Source organism: Sturnira hondurensis, unplaced genomic scaffold (genome assembly GCF_014824575.4).
Source record: "Sturnira hondurensis isolate 20B ecotype Veracruz unplaced genomic scaffold, ASM1482457v3 Scaffold0006413, whole genome shotgun sequence".
In the NCBI taxonomy this organism is placed as follows: Eukaryota; Metazoa; Chordata; class Mammalia; order Chiroptera; family Phyllostomidae; genus Sturnira; species Sturnira hondurensis.
This window is the reverse complement of record NW_028079044.1, coordinates 22,442,426-22,466,855: the sequence shown is the minus strand read 5'-3', so window position 1 is coordinate 22,466,855 and position 24,430 is coordinate 22,442,426. Positions and strand designations below refer to the sequence as shown.

Genomic DNA, 24,430 nt, shown 5'->3' with positions numbered 1-24,430 from the left:
CAAGAATCATAAGGTATACAATTTAATACTACCTATTTGTAAGAATTTCAACATAAAGATGATAGAAACAAAAGACTTTTTAGCTATGGCCACTTTATGCACTAGACCCAAAAGCGTAAAGTTCCTGTACTAAAGATATACCCGACTGAATGCTTTTCCTTGGCATTCACAAAATCTTACTTCCTTTAACTAGTGGTTACCAATTTGGATAAAGTATCTTACATATGCAGTCCACGTAAATTTCATTCGGGAGAAAATGCATGACAAATTGGCATCAAAATCATTTCAGTTATATGTAAGATTCACAAAAGTTTTAAAAATTACAGAAAAAGAATGTGGAAGAAAACATATCTTGGATCGTATCTGTGTGTAAACTCCATAAAAGAGAGGGAATTTTTGTTCACCACCCAACTCCAAGGGCCTAGAAAGATGCCTGGCACAGTGAAGGCACTCCCGGCTGTTAAACGAAGCAGAAGATGTACGGCATCTCCATTACCTCAGTAAAGGGAAAAAACCTTCAAGTCACAATATGCACAGAACAGAACATAAGTTGTAAAGTATTTTTTATTGTAAAAAAGGGTCAAGAGGCTGACAACGCAAATGTTACCGCAGAACATTTCCCCTTGGTTCCTGAATCTGCTAGGCTCCTACGTACCAGCAAGTCTCCATTAGCACTTCTCAGGTTTCATGGTCCTATTCAGATGTTGATTATCTCACATACTGCCTGGAAACAAAAGTCCATCTGATATTAAAACAAACAAACTTATTGTGCCTTTCTTTCACATTTCCTACAGGGAGATCTACATATCTCAAGATGCTGTCACAATTTAACAGTAAAGTTAGTGCCTTAAACAAACCAAAGAATCCTCTGTCACAAGTTACTGAATCAAAGTTCTCATAACGTATGCAATACATCCAGATTTATAGGTTTTAAAACAAAAGAATTTAGAATTTAATACAATCTTTAGGCTGACTTTTTTCATTTTTGAAAGACTGCAGTTATTTGCAGCACACAAATGTAGAGAGTAGTGCAAGATGCATTAAGTTTTATATGATAAATATGCTTTCGACCTATTGGCTGCCTCAAAGCAGAGTGAAAAATTACCACTTCTCAAAAGCAATCTAGACTGACTCAGTAAAGTTCACAATTTTGAAAGATCAATTTCTACTCTAGTTCCATATATTGCAAAATGATTTCAGAAACAGATTAAAAATACAATTGTTTTATAAAAATAGAAATATTGTTTGGGACTTTACAAAACTTTATAAAATATAACACTATATTTGTAAATTCAAGATAGTTTCATACTAAAGTAGACAGTACTTCCATAAAAGTCTAGTCAAACTTAACTGTCTTGACCATTCTTTCATATTATTTCTTACATATCTTGGCCTAAGTACATCTGTGCTCTATCATAGGATTTTAATCTATTCCCAGAACTTTATAAGATTTTTCATTCTAGACATAATGTTAAAGCAGATCAATTTGTATCTATAATGTCTTACTAAAAATAGAAACTAATGCAGTATGACAATTCTGTACTGGATAAATTCCAAACCAAAATGCTAAGAATGACCTCCTATTATTTTAAAATGTATATTTGACAATTATAATTTGGTACCTATAAAACAAAAATATAATCAGAACTATTTTATGGAAAAAATATTTATCTACATAGAATGAAAAACCTCTAAATTTAGTTATTTGTAGCTGTCAGATGGCAAGTATTTTCTAATTACGCCCATTCATAAACACTCATTTAATGACCTCAAAGAGCACCAGTGTATTTTCAAAACAAACTAAAAAGTGAGACAGTAGGGGTTTATTTTGTGTAACAGTGCTATTACAATAAGGCACCACTTGGTATATGAAAAAGCCAAAGTATTTCCAAATCATGTATTTCTGTTACTGGTGTCTTAACCATTAGATAGAACGGTTAGGAAAAAGCTTGTAATATTGTCAACTAACCACATTGTATTCCTTTTTCCATCATTCTTTGCCTTTAGTTTTTCCATATAACATATAATAAACACATGTAGTATATGACATGTTAAACACCTTTCCCTAATCTCCCAAGAAAATAATCTAAAATTAAAGAACAAGAAACCAACATTTATCTGCTGTATTTGCAATAGGCTATGCCTGTAGAACAGTGGGGAGTTGGGGGGATGGTGGTGAAGGAGTTGAGGGGAATGACAGCAGGACCTATTTTCTATAGAATATATTGAGGCACAGAGGTTAAAAGTTTCTCAGGCAAATCCATGGCTAGAGCAAAATTGAAAGAGCTCAGAATTTTACATTTCCTCCAAAGCTGACTTCTCCGATAGTCACACCCAATTAAATATTTCAAAATATGTCCTTAGTCACTGCTATCATCATCGTCATCATCATCAGATACATCATTTAAAGTAGACTTCAATGACTGACTGTAAGAGTCCGACCTAGTAGGCTGGCATGTGGCCATGTCCCCAGTAGAAAGCAGGTCATAGCAGAAGTCACAAATCCGCACAGGCTTAGAGGACTGGCTGGGAAGAAGAAATCTCTTTTCAGAGCAGGGCCCACAGACGACAAAACCACACTTGCGGCAATGGTGACGACGATTAACAGGTGTGAATTTTGCTTTCTGACATCGCATACATACAGTTGCCTCCGAGTCAGGAACCCAGACAGCAGCGTGTTCATTACTGGGTGTCTTCCCACTTTTGGACAGTAAATCAGTAACACACTTATTTATGTGATTCATCCATTCTGACTTCTCAGTGGCAGTAGCAGCATAAACTGCAAATGACTTAGTTGGTGTCTTGATAAGCCATCCATTCCTCAAGTCTCCCTCATCTTTGATGGAATCAATAGTGACATTTTCCAGGGGAATAATATGTTGTTTGTTATATTTTTTCTTCTGGATGACAATATTGCCATACACAAGAATATCATTAAATAAGAAAAACTGCCTTGCTTTGGGCTTTTTTCTGCACAACTTAGTCAATACTCCTTCTCCAATTAGAACCCGTCCGGGTATAGTTAAGGGTTGGCCAGCTGCTCCAAAACAGTTTTCCACTATATTTATACGTCTAGTATTCGCTTCACTGTTTGCCAAGCGATCCACCATCTTTTGCTAATAGCCTTTAAAACAAAGAAGAAAAAAAAGAAAAATTAGCACATAGAAGTTATAAATTCACATGCGTTAAAAAATTATATAACCTAAATTTAGTGTAACAAATCATTACTTTTACCCAAAAGGCAAAAATGCTCTAACATTATCTCCCTCTAAGATGAACACTAAGCATACTAAAAGGGCTAACATCTCCCAAATTTTATAATCATCAAAAACACTTAATCATCTCCAATAGCACCATACTAGTCAGGCAGGTATTTATAAAAATATAAACTTCTGCCCTGGCTGGTGTAGCTCAGTGGATTGAGCGCGGGCCTGCGAACCACAGGATCGCAGTTCGATTCCCAGTCAGGGCACATGCCTGGGTTGCAGGCTGGTTCCTTGCAGGCCAACTCCCAGCAGGGGACGCACGAAAGGCAACCATACATTGATGTTTCTCTCCCTCTCCTTCCCCTCTAAAGATAAATAAATAAATAAATAAAATCTTTAAAAAATATATATAAACTTCTTACAGACTCCAAGGAACAACAAACAATCAGACAACAACTGTAAGTCATCTCCGCAAAATAACAAATCCAGCCCTGGCTAGTGTAGCTCAGTGGATTGAGCGCGTAAGTCATCTCCGCAAAATAACAAATCCAGCCCTGGCTAGTGTAGCTCAGTGGATTGCGCGCGGGCCTGTGAACCACACAATCACGGTTCGATTCCCAGTCAGGGCACATGCCTGGGTTGCAGGCCAGTTCCCAGCAGGGGACTCATGAGAGGCAACCATACATTGATGTTTCTCTCCTCTCCTTCCTTTCCTCTCTAGAGATAAATAAATACAATCTTTAAAAATAATAATAATAATAATAAATCCAGTTTCATGAAATTCAATCTCCGAGGGATTCTGAACAAGGCAGTCAAATATTATTTAAACTAAGAGAAATGACTGAATTTTCCAGTAAAAAATTACCATTGAGTTAAGGCCTTAATTATTATTGAGCTAAGGCTTTAATTCTCTCACATGGATTATCAGAACTATTTCCCAACAAGTACCTAAATCAGTCTTCAGGCTGTGCCCTGAAAGTTGTACCTAAGAATTAACCTGATAATGTACGACTCCAAACCGTGATGCTTCTCTAATTAGGGCAAATCTGCCAGCCAATTACAGGTCTACTATCCTATGCACAAGTGTATCACAGAAGAGGAAATAAAAACAGCTAATAAACATGAAAAGAGGCTCAATTTCATTCATAATTGTAGAAAACATTAGGATATTTTTCACTTATCAGATTAACAAAAAAAATTTAATTTCCAAAACTGCAATACTACTGAGGGTATAGGGAAACAGGCACCCTCATATACTCAAAAATATGTGTACCCCAATCTGGGTATTTAATCAAAAGATATTTCACTCAAGAGTTTAAAGATATATACAAGGATGTTCAACACAGTACTGCTTTAAAAACAAACAAAAAGTAGAAAGCTCCAAATGTCCATCCAGAGGAATTGGTTGAACAATTTATGATATACCCTCAATAATATGCTAGAGAGCTGTTAAGAATGAGATAAAAATGCAGTGATATGAGGAAATGCTCAAGATATTTAGGTGGGGAAAGAACTGAACATCGTATCTTTTTTGTTTCAAACATACTCATATACCAAATCTAAAGGGCTACAGATTTTAAGACACAACTTCATTTTATGTGACACTGGAAAAGAAAAATGCTGCCAATTCAATCATGTCATACCCTTGATTATATAACAACCCAATTTCAAATATAAAACAAAGTTAAACAATGTTCATTTCTTTAGACTCAAATATGGTATAAATACATAATCATAGAAACTTATAAATATGTAAGCACACGTATAAAAAATAAAATTAGAAAACTATATATTTGACAATATCAACAATGATTATCTCTAAGAAGTGCAATTTTGGATATTTTTTATACTTTATATTATATTCAAACATTCAGGAAAAAAATGACACAGGTAAGGTTAAGGTCCCTGCTCTTCAAGGGAAAAAGAGAAAAAAAATCTAAAACCAAGTATTAATTAATGTTGTGATTTTTACAATGATTTTTTAAAAATTCACTGGAAACTACACAGATTGGATAGTCAGGGAAGGCCTTTCTAAAGTGATATGTTATTTTCTTTTTTAGTTCTCACCTGAGGCTATTTTTATTGATTATAGAAAAGAAGGGAGGGAGGGAGAGGGGGAGGGGGAGGAAACAAAAAGAGATACATCAATAGGTTGCCTCCTGCACCATACCCTATGTATGCACCCGACTGGGAATGGAACCCACAACCTTTCTGGTGTAAAAGGCAACAATCCAACCAACTGAGCCACTCAGCCAGGGCAAAAGTGGTATTATTTTAGCCAGTATGGAAGAACTAGATATGTAGGCATTGGGAGTAGGGACAGGAAAATACTCCAGGTAAAGGAAATAACTGCCTAAGTCCAAAGGCAGAAAAGAGGTTGGTTAGAGCCTTCAAAGAACTGAAAATATCTATTTATTCCCATTACAATCAACTGCTGATTCTATTTATTTGGACAGAGTTATTAATCATCTCATATGCAATGCAAATAGGCTTCCTATTATTATATTACTGGAATTAATATCACCACAAATTTATGTGGTACTTTTCACATTTATTATCTTCTCTTTTTTAAGATTTTATTTATTTATTTATCTTTAGAGGGGAAGGAGAGAGGGAGAGAAACATCAATGTATGGTTGCCTTTCATGCGTCCCCTGCTGGGACCTGGCCTGCAGGGAACCAGCCTGCAAACCAGGCATGTGCCCTGACTGGGAATCGAACTGCGATCCTCTGGTTCACAGGCCTGTGCTCAATTCACTGAGCTATACCAGCCAGGGCCTCACATTTATTATCCTCTGATTCTAATGGTCTCAAACTCTTGTGAAGTAACTAGAGAAATCTGTATTATCTCCCGAAGTATCTAATAATATTAACTGAAATGTGAGCTTGAGAAGAAACTAAGACACAGAAAGATTCCACAATGTAAAACAGCCTGGAATTTATTCACTGGGAGCCAAAGCAAGCAGTTGAATACTTTGCATTCATTATCGTATTTCCTACTGGGGTAACCTTACTGTAATTATGCTCTATTACGTCCATTTCACAGATGAGTAAGCAGAGACAGAGCAGTTAATACCCTGCCCACAGCTGTCACAGAACTGGGACTCAAACCTGATTCCTCTGTCACCAGTATATTACACTATGCTAATCATTCCTTAAAGCTTCACTGACTTTACCAAGAATTAAGAAAACTATTTCTAATCTCTGGACCTTCACTGCAAACCCTAAAAATACTGACGAGAAAGATAACAGAGTACTATCTTGAGCAAATCGCCTGAAACAATAGGTCATCATAATTTATTTAGCCAGTCTCCTGATGTTTCATTGTTCAAATTCTGCAATATAATAAAGCCTGACCCTGTTCACAGATCTTTAAGAATGACGCAACATAAGTCTGGGGCATTTATTAATCGGTATTTGGCTAGAAAAAGCAGCTTTCAAAAGTTGACAATGACCAACATAAGAAATACATCCCACACGGCGAGGGATTTTTAGGTAAACTGGATTAGAGCGCCACCCTTCAAGAGGGCCTCTGCCTTCCTCCAAAGCCCAAACCCTAATGCACCACCAGTACACGGAGGCACCCCAAGCATAAGAACTCTTAAAGATTTTGTGAGAGTATTAGAATACAAGATACCAGGTCTCTCCAAAAATTTAAGTCCTTTGCAAATCTATACTCACTGGGGCACAAGGAAGAGCAAGCAGAAGACAACGACAAAACACAGCCCAACAGGAGCTGTCTGCTTTTCTGAGGAAGGAATACCAGTAAACATAGGAAGAGCTAGGAAGAAAGCTTCCCCATCTGTTGGCAGACATGACTTCTTCAGGACTGAATCCAAGAAGTAAACTTACTGGGTCAGAAGACATGAATGTTTAAGGCTTTTGCTACCTTTTACAGAAGTTCCATTCTGAAACGTGACACCAATTTACCAAGCAGCACAATGACTGTACCCATCCTATTTTGTCTCACAGGGAGTACTGTATTTTTCCTTAAAAGTTTTAGCAACCAGGATTTAAAAAATGTTCCCTCAATTTTATTCATTTCATTCACTTCTCTTTTACTCATTCTGTTCATTCATTTGACAATTATTTATTGTACACTTTCCAGATGCTAGATATTATTCTTTTCCTTTCAGAGCTTAGAGTCCAATGTAGGAGAATGGCAGTAAAATAAGTAAACAGGTGATTCTGAAAGGTTAAGTGCAAAGAAGGAAATCATCAGGGTGCCAGGAAATCACACAGCGGGGAAACTCACTGAGTACAGTAAGTCCTCACCTAACATCATTAGGTTCTGCAACTTTAACCAAAATGACATACATGTATCAAAACCAACTTTACCATGGGCTAATTGAAATAAACAAGAGTTTGTTTCCTACAGCATCTCATTGACCTTATAACCAAACATTATTCAAGCACCTGCTGCAGTTCTAAACAGCCTCACTGAGATCATTCTGTACACTGGGTCTTTAAGGATAAGAAATCACCCATGCAAAAGAACTAGTACTATAGACAAAAGTCCTAAAGACAGGAAAAAATAGTACTTTTAACTTGAGTGTTTTATTTTATAGCAACCTAGTGAGGCCAACCACTTTCTAAATGTTAATAACCACGCATTTCTAAGATCATATAGTTAGGGGTTATTAATCTGTATGATTATTTTACACATAAAGGCTATTAACCCATTTATGTCTTTGCCTTTAAGACATAATTAATTAATCTATAATTTATGGTATTTGATTAGGAGGCAGTTTTATTTCTTAAGTAGTTAAACTTACAGATCTTTTCCTTTGTGATTTTCTTCCATTACTCCTGTTTCCCCTACCCGGATATCAGACACACCTATTTATTATCCATGTCTTACAACATGGATTTTATATTTAATTCTTTTATCCATCTGAAATTTAGTTTCACACAGGTAAAAATTCCTTTTTTTTTCTTTTCAAATATTTGCATTCCAAAGGAGCTAACTAACTGCTCCAGAATCACCAAGTACTATGTGTGACCTCAGGTTTCCTCACTTGTAAACAGGAATAGTAACTATGTCACTAAAATGATTAAATGGAATAATGCATATAAATGCTCAGCAAGAGGTCAACAAGTGGTAGCTCTTAATATTGATTTAATAAGCTAACATACTGATAATGACACTCTCTTGATCACATCAAATTGTCATGTATTCTTGCTCTGGGCTGTATGCTGCAGTATATCCATCAGTTTTATAATTTTTGTATCAGTACCATGAATCTGGTAGAACTAGCCAGACTATTCCCCAATAATATTCCAAAACCATTTTACCCAATTTCCTGTTCATTTGTCCAGATGAAGTATACTAAAAACAGTGGTTCTCAACCTTAGCTGAACACTGGGACCGAAGGGAAGCATTAGCCTTCAGTATACCAGAAGCATTAGCCTTTCTAGTATACCAGAAAAAATAATCATCCCAATTTACTATCTGGATCCAAAATACTTTTTAAAAAATATTTAAACTATTTTGTAACTAATTTATAGAAATAAAACAGTAAAAAATAACTTTAAAAGCAATCCAAATATAAAAATTTAAACACAGCCAATATCTTATTCCGTATTTCTTTGGTTTTGAAGGTGTATTTATCCAATAGCAGCATCCTTTGAATGCAACGAACTGCTCGTAAGTTCTCACACATCAATCTGTAATACAACTGACCCCTGAACACGGGGTTAGGGCACCAACGCCCTGTGAAGTCGAGAATCTGTGTTTAACTTTTGACTCCCCAAAGTTTAAGCTGTCACTCAGCATCTGTGGGGGGACTGGTTTCAGCCCCAGACCCCACCCTCACAGATACCAAAATCTGTGAATGCTCAAGTCCTCTATATGTCCTAAACTGATATATAAGTTGACCCTCCACATCTGCAGACTCCCAAAACTCAGATCAAAACAGTACAGGTATTTACTGAAAAAAAAAGTCTGCATATAAGAGACCCACACAATTCAAACCCACATTGTTCAAGAATCAACTATATTTTCATTTTCGTCTTTAGGAGTACTAATTCCTCACTAATCTGAGTTTGAGAGAGCTCACCTAGACAAATCATCATCTGAAGACTCACAGTCTTAAGATTTCACTTACAATAATTCACCATCATTAGTTTAAGTGTTGCTGTTTCTTTGCACTCATCTTGACTTGTCTAATAGTTCTGAAATGTCTCCCTTTCCCAATTTTTTCTTCCCCATTAAAGATGGAAAATAAGAAATGAAATTTAAATTTTCAAATACATTAAATGAAAACTTAAACCACACAAAAAACTAACAAAAATATCTCCAAACTACTTTTTTAAAATGTATTTTATTTATTCATTTTTAGAAAGCAGGAAAGGGAAGGAGAAAGAGAGGGAAAGAAACATCAATGTGTGGTTGCCTCTCGTGCACCAGGCAGTGGAGGCCTGACCTAGCCTGCAAGCCAGGCATGTGCCCTGACTGGAAATTGAATGGGCAACCCCTTGGTTAGCAGGACAGCACTCAATCTACTGAGCCACATCAGTCAGGGCTCCACACTACTTTTATATCTTCTTGAAAGATGATGTTGTATTTTAGGCAATGCAATAATTAAAGTGAAAAATGGTGCAAAAATTATAATTTATTTCTTCATTGTCTCATTACCTAGGCAATTACATCACTCTTCCATTATCTTCTTTTTGGCTAAATAATTCCTAAGATAATGAAATAGTAAAATGCTTCAAGATATAAGAAAAACAAGATCACTGAGATCCCATAATATATCAGATTCACACATGCCCAATGAACACATGGTAACTACAAGACAGAATGAGTTTTATTCTATTCTTTAATGATATCTAAATTTCCTTTTTGTTTTAAAAATCTCTAAGAATAAGTTACAAATATCAATTACTATTAATAATTAGAGCTTAAAACAGAAATTCAAACCAAAATTGAAACCAATGAACTCTGATGATAATCATAAAGTTAAAGAACTACTGACACTAGCCCCTCCCAATATCCTGATTTTACTGGTCTAAGGTATGTGGAGCGTGCTCTGGGCACTGAACTATTTTAAAGCTCCCTGGGTAACTCTAATGTGCAGCTAAGGTGTAGAACCATTTTTCAACTGCAATAAATAAATGAAAAAATAAACAGACAAAACCCACTGAAATTTTGATGGAACTCATGTTACACGCATACATTATTTTGGAATGAATTAACATCTATAGCTTTGAGTGTTCCTGGTCAGGTTAATAGTGCCTCTTCCCAAGATTTCAAATATTCTTTTGTGGGACAGCAGTTTTGTAGGTTTCTTCTCACAAGGTTGTTATACTTATTATGTAGGTCCCCATGTATTTTATAGTTTTTGTTGCTATTTTGAAGTTAATCTCTTTTCCACATTATATTTCTTAATTTGTTACTACTATCAATTAGAAAACTTGACATTTCTGGGTTGTTCCCCCATCCCGCCACTACACATCACAGACTCTATAAATCCCAAAACTTTTCCAATTGACTTCCTCTTCTTTTCCAGGAAATAATGTCTGGAAGTCTTAATTTATAGTTAAAAATGTAAGAACCAGCCCTGGCTGGTGTAGCTCAGTGGATTGAGCATGGGCTGGGAACCAAAGGGTCCCTGGTTTAATTCCCAGCCAGAGCACATGCCTGGGTTGGAGGCCAGGTCGCCAGTGGGGGCCACATAAGAGGCAACCACACATGGATGTTTCTCTCCCTCTCTTTCTCTCTTAAAAAAAAAGCAAATAAATAAAAAAATTTTTAAATGTAAGAACCAGAGCAAAAGCATACTTCCCCCCACCCCATGCCAAACCTCTTTAACTTTCATAAAGCCAGCTTTATATACCAATTATTAAAAAAATTAAACAATTCAAAGTTTCAAGTTATCTCCTTCACAAATGTAGACAAGAACTGCATTTGGGTTCAACTTCCACCCTAGTCTTTTGGTAGCATCTTGTTTCTAAAGTAACACATTCTTTAGCAGAGTGTCTACCACCTGTTAAAAGTGTAATACTAGAAGAGGTAAAACTCTTTTAAAAAAGAGAATACTATTTACAATTGAGAAGAGGGCCCAGCTGTCACAAAATACTATGGCCCAGTTCTTCTTACTGAAAATCAATACTACTTATCTCATCCTTGAGGGTGAATTAAAACAAAAAAAATCATCATCTAATTAATTTCTAACATGTACCCATGACACCTGAGATCAGTGAGCTTCAGTATTCAGCTGTGCATGATACTGAAAAAAGACCTAGAAAAAAGACCTACAAACCAAAAGACCTGGATTCTAAGCTTAGCTCAGGCACTGAATAAGAGATTTCACACAAACGACAGAAGAAGAAAAGCGGGGAAGGCAGAGGAGGAAGGAGTAGAGTAGGGAGGAGGAGGAGGAGGAGGAGACTGTGGCTGCACGGCAGCAGCAGCAAGCCTTACTTGCTTACACATTAATTTTTAATCAGACTTTTTAAAATTGATTTAAGAGACAGACCAATCTGTTGTTCCACTTATTTATCCATTCATTGGTTGACTCTTGTAAGTTCCCTGACCAGGAATCAAACCTGCAACCCTGGCATAGAGGGATGATACACAAACCAATGGCGATACCCACCAGGGCCTAATCGAACTTCTGACTGCCTTAATACAAATCAAGATTTTAAAATCTGTGTTACTGTTAAATTAAGACTTTACCGGAAAGGGAGAAACAAACAGGAAAGGAGAGGTAAAGACAACAACAAACTAGGTACATCCTCCCTGCATATTAGAACAAAGTATACCCTCTACTAATGCAGCTAAGTCAAAATGAACAATTATTCTGAGTGCCCACCATATGCAAAAAACAAGACAGTTCTTAATTTAGAAAGTTCTATACTGTAGTAAGCAAAGAATAATCAAGGAATTATAGCTAAGACTTTCAATAAAATATTGGGATGACAAAGAAAAAACACTTGAAAGTTCAGCTAATTAAATTTATAACTCTAAAAAATTTTACTTATTCCATCAATAAGAGACAAAGTTTTTTCCTGCTCTTTACACTAGGATTTCTGCCAATGTGACAAACCGACTATATAATACATATTGTAAGAAATTAACAGGGATAAAGGAAACAGGTTCATTTCTTAGAGGTAAAAAAGAGCCTTTAAATTTTAATTTCAAATTCATGTAAAGCTGGATTAAGAACTAAAACTTCAAATTTTGAATCACATTTAGGGAGAAGCAATAGTAATTTTTAAATCTCTCCTAAACACCAAACATGCTTATTACTGAACTAGACTCAAATGCATTATTAGTCTACAATCTTAGACAAGAACACTTTTACTCAATGCCTACGATTGTGCTAACATGCCCACACTTTCTATTTTGTTTAATAATTCCAATTTTGTTAAGTGATCTATTTCAATAAAAAAGTAAACTGAATCATAGGCTAGTTAAACAGTTTTCCCATGGTTTCACAACTAGTTTTTGTAAGAATAAATGTTCTTTCCACTATATTTTGCTACCTTCAAAAGTAAATATTCTAGGACTAATTCACTCATATGGACTTCATTATATATTTGGGGAAAGCCACTGATAAATAAGAAAAAATAAGCATATTGTAGTAAGTATAAACTATGCTCAACATTATTCTTCAAATACTAAAGGAAGTGACAAGTAAAGCTATGACTAATTTAGGGTGTCAGTACAGGCAATTTCAAATAAGTTAGGCTTGACAGAGAAACTCACTATGGTATATAAGACCAACCTATATCTTAGTTGAGGATTTCAGAAAGTTAATTTGGAAAACCAGGACAGCCCCACTGGTAATTACAAATGGTTTTTCTTTACAAAGGTGGGGGAAAGGTTAAGAAAATGGACCTCAAGCTTTGAGTCAGTCCTCTCTCTAGTCTTTAGCATTTAAACCATACCACACAAGGTGAGATTAATATTCTTCAACTAGGATCAGATACCCTCTAGTCAAAAACCAAAGGTTCCCTGGCCGATCAAATAAATCCAAAACCCTTAAGCCAGTATTCAATGACCTTCATAGTCAAGCCCCAGCCTGTCCCAGACTCCCTTTCCAGTTCTACCTCTTGCCATATGTTCTCTTTGTTACAGTCATGCTCCAGGCTTCCTCCTCTACCTCTGGCCCAGTCTGTCCTCCCTTGCTCACTATTCTGCAATCTCACCACTCCTTCCAGATGCAATCAGTTCAGTAGCCTCACAACCAGATTAACTGTTCCATCTTTAAATTCTCATACCATTTTTTCTGTTCCACTTTATGGCATTTACATTCTATTATGTTTTATAAAGATTTGAGTACCTGCTTATTCCCAGATCTGAAGGTTCCTGAAAACAAAGCTTTTCCTCTAACTTTGTATCCCAACAGCATCTACAAAAACACTTGCATCTACATGCCATCAATGTGCACTGAGCTGATTATGACCAGCACTTTAAGTGGCAGCAGCTTCTCCACCTGGAGTCTAACAAAAATCAAAAACTTTATTTTTGACATCTATACTAATTTTCACAGAAAACAGGAACCACACCCCATACATCAATTGCTTCATTAGGCCCACAGATTTTACATTTACAGCAAAATATCCTAGCCCATGTAATTACAGTATCTAATTATGAATTCTAAGTATTGAGCACAACAGATCTTGTTTTTAAGAAAATCTCAATCTCATGGTAATCTATAAAAATGATTTCTTCTCTTGCCAAAAAGCACAGCTGTTTAGTTAGCAAATAAAAAGAATGCATGTTTTCATCATCAACAAAATTCATATAAAAAAACTGCATCATTTCAAAATGTATTTGTACAGGGACAGCTGCACAGTGCTGACAGCTACTAGAAACTACTGTATAATATTTGAAAAATAAAGCTGCCAAAGCTTAACTAAAATACTACTGTGGAACTGGTTATCCCAAAACATCCTTAACAAATCTTCTTCACTATTTTTCTAAGCAGTTACAATCTGCTCACTACATTTTTAAGGCTGTATGCTTTGTGTTAGAAAGAAAAGAAAATGAACCAGGCACTGGGAATTAAGATATGTACCACAAGGTATTAATACAAAGCACAGTGAGATAAGTACTATAATATAAAGATTAACAATGTGGTAAGCAAGCTAAAAAGGAAATGTGAAGGCATGGCTTGGAAAATGTAGCATTTGAACACTTGAAAAAGGTTGTGAATGATAAGTGGAACTTCAAATGGCAAAAAATGTTGAAGTAAAGGCACAAAGCTCTCCAACTAAAATGTGAGTTTAAAATTAAAAAGTCACATGTACAACTGCAGTAGATGCTGGAGGGAATTATTTAATAGAAAAACTGGGGAGAAAAAAATAAGAGAGATCTTGTTGGCTCTTGAGAACTCTTTCTGAAGCTTTTGGAAGGAGTGGACTGAATTGATCTGGAGTTTTCTAAGATAACACAGACACAATGAAAGATAAACTGAGCAGGGTAAGTCTAAAAGTAAAACCCACTTGAAATATTACTGAAAGAGTAGGGGGAAAGTTGATGAGAGTCAGAGGTTTGCAACAAGAATAGGTTAGATTGAGAATTGCCCTAACTAGATGTGAAAGAGTAAAGCTGAAATTAAATGCCCAGGTTTTCAGTCTAAGCTATATGGAAGCTAGTAAAACCAGTATTAATTTTCAATGACTTTCAAGTAGAAAACATTTACTGGCCACTTACTCTTTACAAAGTAGTATTAAAAAAATAGAAGCACTCAAAACTAACAATCCTTGTGAAGAATAAAGACAGCTATATTCCCAAGTTATATATGCAAGTATATATAATTCATGTATTATACATGATATAATCAGGGTGTGTTTCTGTTGGAAAGAGGATTATAGAAGTAACTGATCAGGAAGGAAAAAACAAAACAAGGAAGAAGTTTTGGTACCCATGCAGTGTTCTGTGGACTGAAGAATGCGATTCACCCAAATGTGTGGACTCAAAGTCTAAAGGAGTTTAGGAAAAACAAACCAAAAATATAATTTTTTAAAATTAAAAGATAAAGTGATAAAGCCTAGGACCAAAAGGTTAGGAGGTAATTTTGGTCAGAGGAAGAATCTAGGGAGAACATTTAAATGACTAGAAATTCAAGCTGGGCCTTAAAGCAAAAGTAGTGGGTCAAGGGACGATGGTACATAAATATATCTGCCAGAGAGGAAATAGTTGAGCCCGGGCTGTAGGAGGCAGAACCAGGAGAAAGTATAGCAGAAGAACAGAAATCTGTTAAGATGGGGGGAAAGCCAAACTGCAAAGGAAGTAAGCATCAGACTGAAGAGTTTAAACTCTATACACAGGCAATAGAAAAACAAAGGTTTTTAAACAGGAAAATATTAATCAGTGCACAGAAATAGTACTCAGGATGGAATAGCGAGACTACTGAAGAAGCAAAATTGAAGGGGGAAAAAAAAGAAGAGTATTACAACAGTTTGTAAGTGAAAGGTAGTAAAAACCTGAGCAACAATACCTGACGCAGAAATAAAAGCAGGAAGATTCAAGTAAGACTACTGAGATACAACAGCTAGGATTTAGGAACCAACTCAGTATGTGGATGAAAGTGAATATAATATGACTTCAATAGGCATAAGCCGTTATTCAGATGCTAGTTTTGTTTCAGGAGAGAGAAGTTTGGGACATATTTATCTTGAAGTACCTTCAGGGTATCCACAAGCCAAACATCTGTCAGACAAAGAGAAATACCAGGATGAGCAGGTAGCTCCAGGACAGAAAGAGATTTAGTAGTCATCCCACACAGCTGGCTGATGCTGTAGAAGAGAGAAGACGGCCAAGGACTAAACTCTGGGGAACACCTAGTTTAGAAAGCAGAAGGAGAAGTGAGAGAGAGACAAAGGGGGTAGACACGAAAGAAGGACAAAACACTTTCAACATCTTTCATATGTTTCATAAATCTCAGAGACTAAATAACCTTTTTGTGCCAAAAGTCACAATAATCAGTGGAACACATGGAAAAATAGAAAAGTTATGGTAATGTAGTATATAAAATACTTCAGAAAGCGTTGCCCTTTGACCTTTTAAGTTATTTTTTTTAACCCTTACTCACCGACATACTTTTTTTTTTAAAATAGAGACAGGGGAAGGGAGGGAGAGAGAAAGGGAAACATCGATCAGTTACTTCTTGCACATGCCCAGACCAGGGACCCAACCCACAACCTAGGTGTGCACCCTGACCAGGAATTGAACCCTCCGCACCTTTTGGTTTACAGGACCACGTTCCAACAGAGCCACAACGGCCAGGGCTGACATTTCAATTTCTAACCACTTAAGTTTATCCTGAGAAATAAACTATTGGGCGGGGCGGGGGGGCGGGTAATATAGAAAGTTTTCCCTCTGGCATTAACTCTTAACTCTTAAGAATGAAAAATAGAACCTAAATTTCTAACCTAGACAGGAATGGTTAAATATAACATGAAAAAGCCAAATATCATAAAAGAACACATTTTATCACACATAAACTTTTAAAATTCAACAATGAGGGGGAAAGCACTAAAGAAAAACATCTGCAATGTATGACAAAGGGTCAACATTTATAACACATGATAAAAAGTTCCTGTAAATCAGTAAGAAAAAAATGAAAATATCCCAAAAGAAAAATGGGTAAGATACAAACAGCAATTCCAAAAGAACAAATGAAAATATGACTAGTAAACAGAAAAATGTTGGCTCTCCATGTGAATCAAGGAAATAAAAATTAAAATGATGTATTATTCACCTAAAATGAAGGGAAAATGGACACTCATAGTTTTAAAGAATATACACTGGAACAACTTTTCTAAATATCATTTTTGGTAATACAAGCATTTTATAAAGTTCACACAACAACTGTATTTCCAAGAATACATTAGACAAATAATTAGACCACCACACAAAGTAGTTCACATAAAGTTCTCTGTAGCTTTGTCTATAATGCTAAAATGTCAGAAACAACCTAAACATTCAACAATAGAAGACAGGTTAAATAAATTATGGCATATCCATATAATGGATGTTTAGACTGTTTTTGAGAGAACAGTTAATATTTAGTGCAAAAAATGTTAAATAAGGAAATATATTAAGTAAAGGTTTTAAAACAGCACATATAGGGGTCCAGCACATGTAACACCCCATTTGTTACAAAATCACAAGCACATAAGTCTGTAAATAACATTATCACACTCAAGCACATCATATGACATTTTAGGTGAAATGTTCAAATTAAAACTATAAATTACTACACCCATATTATTACCCCACCTACAATACTCATGTAGGCGTTACTTCTGCTGGACCCTATATAATAGAAACCTTTTTTTAAAAAAGTCTGGAAAGAAGCCCTGCCTGGTGTAGCTCAGTGGACTGAGCGCAGGCCTGCGAACCAGAGGATAACGGTTCCATTCCCAGTCAGGGCACGTGCCTGGATTGCAGGCCAGTTCCCAGCAGGGGATGCAGTTCCCAGCATGGGGCACACTAGAGGCAACCATGCATTGATATTTCTCTCCCTCTCTCCTTCCCTTCCCCTCTAAAGATAAATAAATAAAATATTTTTAAATAAATAAATAAATAAATAGGGGTGCTCAGAAAAATAAACATCCACATATAAAAGAATAAAATTGAATTCTAAAAAAAAAAAGTCTGGAAAGATACACACCAAAAATTAAGTACTGGTTATATCTATGTAGTAGGGTGAAATATTTTGATACTGCCTAATTATTTTATAATGAACAGATATTCCCTCATAAACAAAGAAAATAGCTTTTCGAGTAAGAAAATAAAAATGTGTAATTAGCAAATACAAAGTTATAGGTACAATTAATAAAGATATGAACAAAAGATATAAAAATCATTTTGATTTTTCCCTAACAACTTACTGTTTAAATGTAAAGTATAAAGAATCAAGGGTAGCACCACTTATAAAAATAGAGAGAAAAAGTTGATATGAAAAAAAGAAAATAGAAAACTCACATCATAAAATCTTAATCATTTTAGAAAGAAGGTCATCTGCTAAGAATCAAAAGTTTCAAAATTGGGGTTAGCAACCTGAATTGGAGTGCAAAAGCAATACACCCCCCAAAATGAATCAACTTTGGCATAAGAAAAGGATTTGGAAGCAACTAGTACACAGGTAGTTGGAAAACAATATTTAACAGTCACCACAGCTGTGACTTTTTGGGGGGTGCTAGGCAGGGACAGAAGTAGAAAAAAATAAACGGTGACATTTACAAATTCAGAATTGACCCACTGTCAAAGGTCAAGGAGAGGAGGACTGCTAGTGAGTTCACAGAACAGGAACTATAGAGTTCAGGATTGGAAGGAAGGAACAAAAGTAACAACCTGGGAGGTACTGGAGGAGACAATGAAGGCATAAAGCTTTTTCATCAAGTATGATGGAAAACAGAAATACATAGAAAGGCGTTGAATCACCATCTCTAGCCACAGAGCTCAAGACTAGATGTATTTCTGAATGAAGACAGATTAAAAAACAGTCAACCATGTAGGACATTGATGCAGAGTAAAGGTGAAGGTCACTGGAGTTACTAAAAGGTAGTTCCAAACGTGTGGCCTTTCTGGTCAAAAACAAACTTAACTGTTACTTTAACCTATACACACTTTACTTTTATCCACTGCAAACACATTCTTTCTAACCTGACTAGTAGGAATTCGGCTGGCACTTAACCTCTCTCTGCACTTTATTCTACCACAAAATAAAGAAAATAAGGAGATATGAGACTGAATTAAATCACTGGTTCGAAAACCCAATTACACATTAAAATCATGGGTGCAAACAAACAAAAAAAGGCAAAATTCCCTATTACCCAAACTCAGAAACTCTCATTTATTTGTACCAGGGTACGGTTCAGATATCAGTATTCTCCTCAGGAAATTCTAATGAGCAGCCAAGTTTGAGAACTGAACTAAGTTTTTCTAAAGGGTGCATCCCTTTTAAAATGTTTAAATTCTGTGATTCTAAATAATTCACTGTCACTGTTTGTTAAGGTAACTTACTGAATATCATATACCTGACACTACACAAACATCTTAATAAATCCTCACAACACCGTGAGACAAATATTTGTGTCCATTTCATAAATGAGTGCGGTGAAGCATAGAGAAGTAAAGGAACTTGTTCATGAGTCATGGGCCAATAAGAAGCAGAGCTAGCATTCAGGTTTGCTTTTTTGTTCCAGTCCCGTATATGCAACTTGCTTTCTGTAGCACTCACAGAAACGACCTGAATGTCTTCTATTCTCTTCCCAAGACCTACCAAATTGAACACGACGGTTTGTGGTTTATGAATTGACTGGAGAGAAAGTTATCATGAATTAACACAGAATCAACACAGAATTAACCTCAAATTCTATAGTACTTTCATTACAGAATTATAAAATACCTCCACCACAGAGGCCTTGCAACTTATAAACAGCACTCTTTCAGAGTGCGTATCTATGAGGCACATTTTATTTAGTTAGGCCAACATGCATATTGCTATTAAGCATGCAGCTGGTGTATAAAGCTGGCTCTCAAAACTTATCAATAGAAAAGTGATTCTGATATGCTTTCCATTAAGCAAAGCATTCTAAAGTAAAATCCTAAGACAATCCATCAAAACAATAACTGGTAGAAAACGAGATATGCTCTATCAAAGAGCTTAAATGTATAAACATGACTCAAAATGTTTAGGCATTAACTCTATTTCCATTCAGGGCAAACAAATTCAACTACACTTTAAAATTATGATTATTATCCTTTTGTTGATACAGGGCTTTTTCTTTGTTGCTTATACTTCAGTCCATCATGTACTTGGAAATTTCACAAACACTCAATTTCTGTATCCCCAGGCCAAAACTACTATGACCAAGGAAATTGAAATTTAGTGAGAAATTCATAAAGTATCTTTACAAAGAAGTACATGTATACTCATCCACTCAAACCTTTCCTGAGCATCTGTTATGTTCTCTGCACACTGGGGATGGAGAGGCAAATCAGACTGGCAAAGCCTGCTGACAAGGAGGTGCCATGACAGGTCAGTGTAAAAGTACTGGGACAAGTGAATTATTCTCGGGGAGAGGAAGGGGTTGGGGTTAAGGAAAACAGGACAGAAAAGACTCCAAAGATCCTACAGAGGACGGAACCCACAGCCCAGGCAACTGCCCTTGGAATCCAACCCATGACCTTCCCTCTGCCAGNGAGAGGCAAATCAGACTGGCAAAGCCTGCTGACAAGGAGGTGCCATGACAGGTCAGTGTAAAAGTACTGGGACAAGTGAATTATTCTCGGGGAGAGGAAGGGGTTGGGGTTAAGGAAAACAGGACAGAAAAGACTCCAAAGATCCTACAGAGGACGGAACCCACAGCCCAGGCAACTGCCCTTATGAGGAGGAATCCAACCCATGACCTTCCCTCTGCCAGAGGACATGCAACCATCTGAGCCACACCAGCCAGGGCTTAAGTAAGTCTTTTTAAGACGAAAACGTTCAGTACAAAAACCCATGTAAAGCAGCTCTCTAGAAAATAAGTACTGAGTAAATTAAAATCAGAAAGAGCAGCAAGACACAGGAAACAAGGTGGGCAGAGACTGTTCAGCAAGCAGGAGTTATACAGCCTACAGAATCATGCTACAGGAAAATGAGAAGGCTTCATAGCCATAAGACCTGAGTTAATACCAGCTTGGCTGCTAGACTCATGAAATTAGTTAAATCACCCTCAATTCTACATAATTCTTCATCAAGAAAAACAAAAGCATTTATTTGCCAGTGAAACAAAAGAAAAAGGGAAAAATGTTTAAAGAAATTAGCAATCAAACCTGAGCATAAGCTATATTTTTACCTATAGATTAAGAGAAATTCTTCCAGATGCATTCCAGGGTTTATTGTTGGTCAAGCATTCTGTCAGTTTATTTAACAGAATTTTAAAGCTAACATGCCTTCATTTAAAAATAGCAATTCGTATTCATTTACTGACTCTCTTTTAATGCCTTGGTCAGTCCACCGATTTTTATTTTCTGAGGCGATTTATATGTGCTTTCCAATTAACTTAATACCATTCACCTCTAGCGCTGTCAGGATCTGAAGAGATTAAAAATAGAAGTCTTGGTTAATACTGAATTAACCTGAGGTCCCCATAAGCTGCCAGAGTAGAGACCGAAAAAAGTAAATGCTCCAAACATGGCAGGCATGCACCTTTAAGGAACCAAAGAGAGAGGAAAAAAACAAAATCGCAACGTCAGGATCACTTCACCTTGTTTTTAAGAGAATCACACACGCCTTTAAGTCTCTCAGTCACGTTCCTGTCTAAATCTTTCTTTAATGAGCCTCTTCAGTCACGTACTGAAACACAACAAGAAGACATTTATCAATTTACATACTTTGTGAATCTATGAATTACAGGGAAGGGCTTAGTTATCTGCAACCTTAATACCACTCATTTCTAGCGCATACACAAGTTATTGCTATCGTGTACCAACAGCACACAAGGGTATTCAAGAAACATGAACAGCAAGCTGTGTCGGCCTTCAATAAAATTTTAAAAAGAAAAAATAAACTCGGCAAAACGCCACAGAAGTTTTAAATTCCAAATAATAATGTGTGAGAGCCACCGCTTCTATCAGAGCCAACCCTGAAGTGCCATTTTTGCCCCAAGTCACTTAAAATTTGCCGTTCAAGTTACAAAGTCGCTGTGACCAGCCTCTGCAAACTTTTGGGTAGAAAGACGTTGGGACCCTAAGGTGCCCTGGCCACATAGGGGGCCCTGACCACGTCTGGGACCCTAGTCCTCAAGCCCCAGAACTTCTATCTAGCCCGACCTCGGGGCCCCATTAGCGCGTCTGCTGGATCCCCGCCCCGCGGACCCTCCGGACGGCTGGCGAGCCCGCCCGCGGCACCGGCGACGGCGTCCTAGGGGCTGCGCGACTCGTTCCGGACGCCGCGGGCCAACCCCAGCGCGAGGGGAGCGGCCCGGGAGCGCCCCGTTTCTCACAGACCCCAACATGGCGTCGGCCGCTGCCGCCCGCGACGACAACACCTCCCCGCGCCGTGGACGGCCCGGGAACCGAGGGGAAAAGCGCCGGAAAGTTTCGCTTCACCTCCCCCCGCCCGCCAGAAGCCGGCGGACAACCAACCCAAGCTTCACCTACCCGGCCGGGCGCGGACCGCGGCGGCGGCGGCCAAGGTCCGACTCCTCCTCGTCCTGGGCGCGGGCGCGGACTCTGCGCGCTCCCCCGCCCCGGCCTCCCAGGGTGTGGGCCAGCGGCCCCGCGCTACCGACTGGGATCTAGACGCTGCGGACGACAGGCGTAGCCACTCGCAGGTGACTCCCCCGCCCCTCTACTCGAACCCCACTACGGCCTCCGGGGCTGGCCTCTTCTCTGCGCGCGCACCGGCGCGCCGCCGCCCACACGCCAGGCGCGAGTGCGCGCGCACTCGCACTCGTCCCCCGCCCTTTCCTGCCTGTCTCGCTCTCCCCGCCCGAGCTGCGGAGTGCGACTCGCTCGAAGGGGTGGGACCACCCTGGAGGCCACACCCACCTAGGCAACCAGGCCTGGAATTGGTTCTTTCGCCCAATGTGGGGAGGGCTGCTGGGAGCGGTTTGACTGCACGTGGAAAGTCTTACCTGGCCTGCGCTGCTCCGGCAAGCAAGCCTTAAGAAAGAATTGTTCGGCTCTCAACGTGGTTCTTAGGTAAACCAGAATGGAAGGAAGGCTGCGCCCTTCTCTCCCACTAAAGTGGGAACCCCAGGAACTCAAGAACTTTCTTCGTCCGGTAAAGAAAGTCTTAGGATTTAGATGCCCCCAAACTGCTGGGTGAACATGTATTGGCCATTCACACTTTGCGGGGCGTCTTCCATTTGCTTTCCCTGAAACTGCTAGGATTTGAAACTGAGAGAGCCGCCAACAACACACATAATCCTACGTTGTCTGCACGGCCCACCCCCATTTTTTTTAAGTGTGGGTTTATTCCTTGCGTTATATCTCTGGTCTCCAAAACTCTTCTCTGATGACAAAAAAACCTCATTTAGTATTTCACGTACCTGGAAACTGTAATGATAGTACGTAAAGTTAAACCTTCCTTTCATTTATACAACTCAACTGTTTGCTAAGCACGCTGGTGGGTACCCGGAGAGATGCCGGAGATTTCTAGGATAGACAAGGAATTGGAGGTGGGGGAACAGCGTACTCACTTAAAGCGTGTAGGTGGAAATTAGGTTTGGGTGAATTTATCTACCCCATGGAGCTCTTTCAGGGATTGATTACACTTGAATTAGAGCCACCAGCAACAAAGGCGCACATAACTGAGCACCCACCGAGGGAACGTGAGCAGGTTTTGATTCCGGACCTGCATTCTTTGCATCTGCTCTTGAAACTGGGAGTCTTCTCCCTCCAGGTCTTCAGCCTCCCACCCTCCCCTACTTCAGAGTATCAAAAACAAGCAAATATTTTTTTAAATTAATAACGAGAACAAAACTAACAAGGGTAAACTTTTTTAAATGGGGAAACTTACAGGATTGCATGACACAAGTCTTCACAGGTGTTATTTACAGTTGTCTCTGTTATTTACAGTTGTCTCTTCACAGGTGTTATTTACAGATGACCGGCACCTTACCCCGTCTTCATTCATCTTCACACCCCTCACTGCAGAGCAACAGTGAAAAAAAAGATGGAGTTGATTATCTCCAAAATACCTTTAAAATTTGAGATTAGGAATTGTTGTACCTCAATGGTTGTTAAGGTCTGGTATAGAGCATTAGTCACCAAACATTTTTGGTTCCTCACCCATCAGTAAAAATGTTTTCCTTCTCCACCCCAACCCCCCTCCAATGTACTTATGTAGTTTATCCTGAAAAGCTTGGACTTAGCAGTTAAAATGTGCTCTAATCTCGCCTTTGCCACATCCAAATATTGCCTTAGTTTCTTCATTTGTAAAATGAGGAAAATAAAAGTATCTACCCAACAATGTCATTATGAAGATTAAATGAGTTAATATTTGCAAAGTGCTAAGTGCCATATAAAATTATCATGTATAATATATTAATTACATATTATATACTTAATATTTTAGGTACATTACAAAACACACAGAAAAAAAACAGTAACAATGATTTAAAATGTGTGTGTTTTGTTTCTGCACTCTGCAAATGCTGCACCCTCCCGGGGCTGTGTGGACCCCTATTTGGAGACCATTCGTTTACAGCCGTACGGCATCTACGGGAGTCACTTGCCATCTCTAGCACATGTAGTTACAAGTAAAATTA

The 24,430-nt window shown here is 37.9% G+C and overlaps 1 protein-coding gene across 5 annotated transcripts; it reads right to left on the bottom strand.

Annotated features, from left to right (window-relative positions):
* Nucleotides 1–546: 546 nt before the first annotated feature.
* Nucleotides 547–22,416, bottom strand: PLEKHF2 (pleckstrin homology and FYVE domain containing 2). Of its 5 annotated transcripts, XM_037048232.1 has the most exons (4): nt 22,317–22,416; nt 21,422–21,510; nt 21,011–21,249; nt 547–3,124 (listed from the first exon to the last, which is right to left on the bottom strand). In XM_037048232.1, the coding sequence occupies exon 4, from the start codon at nt 3,108–3,110 to the stop codon at nt 2,361–2,363; it is 750 nt and encodes a 249-aa protein (XP_036904127.1). In that variant the 5' UTR covers nt 3,111–3,124; nt 21,011–21,249; nt 21,422–21,510; nt 22,317–22,416; the 3' UTR covers nt 547–2,360. The 5 variants fall into 5 exon arrangements, with proteins under 5 accessions (XP_036904127.1, XP_036904123.1, XP_036904125.1 ...); XM_037048228.1 differs by lacking the exon at nt 21,011–21,249; XM_037048230.1 differs by lacking the exons at nt 21,011–21,249; nt 22,317–22,416 and adding an exon at nt 22,164–22,250.
* Nucleotides 22,417–24,430: the final 2,014 nt, after the last annotated feature.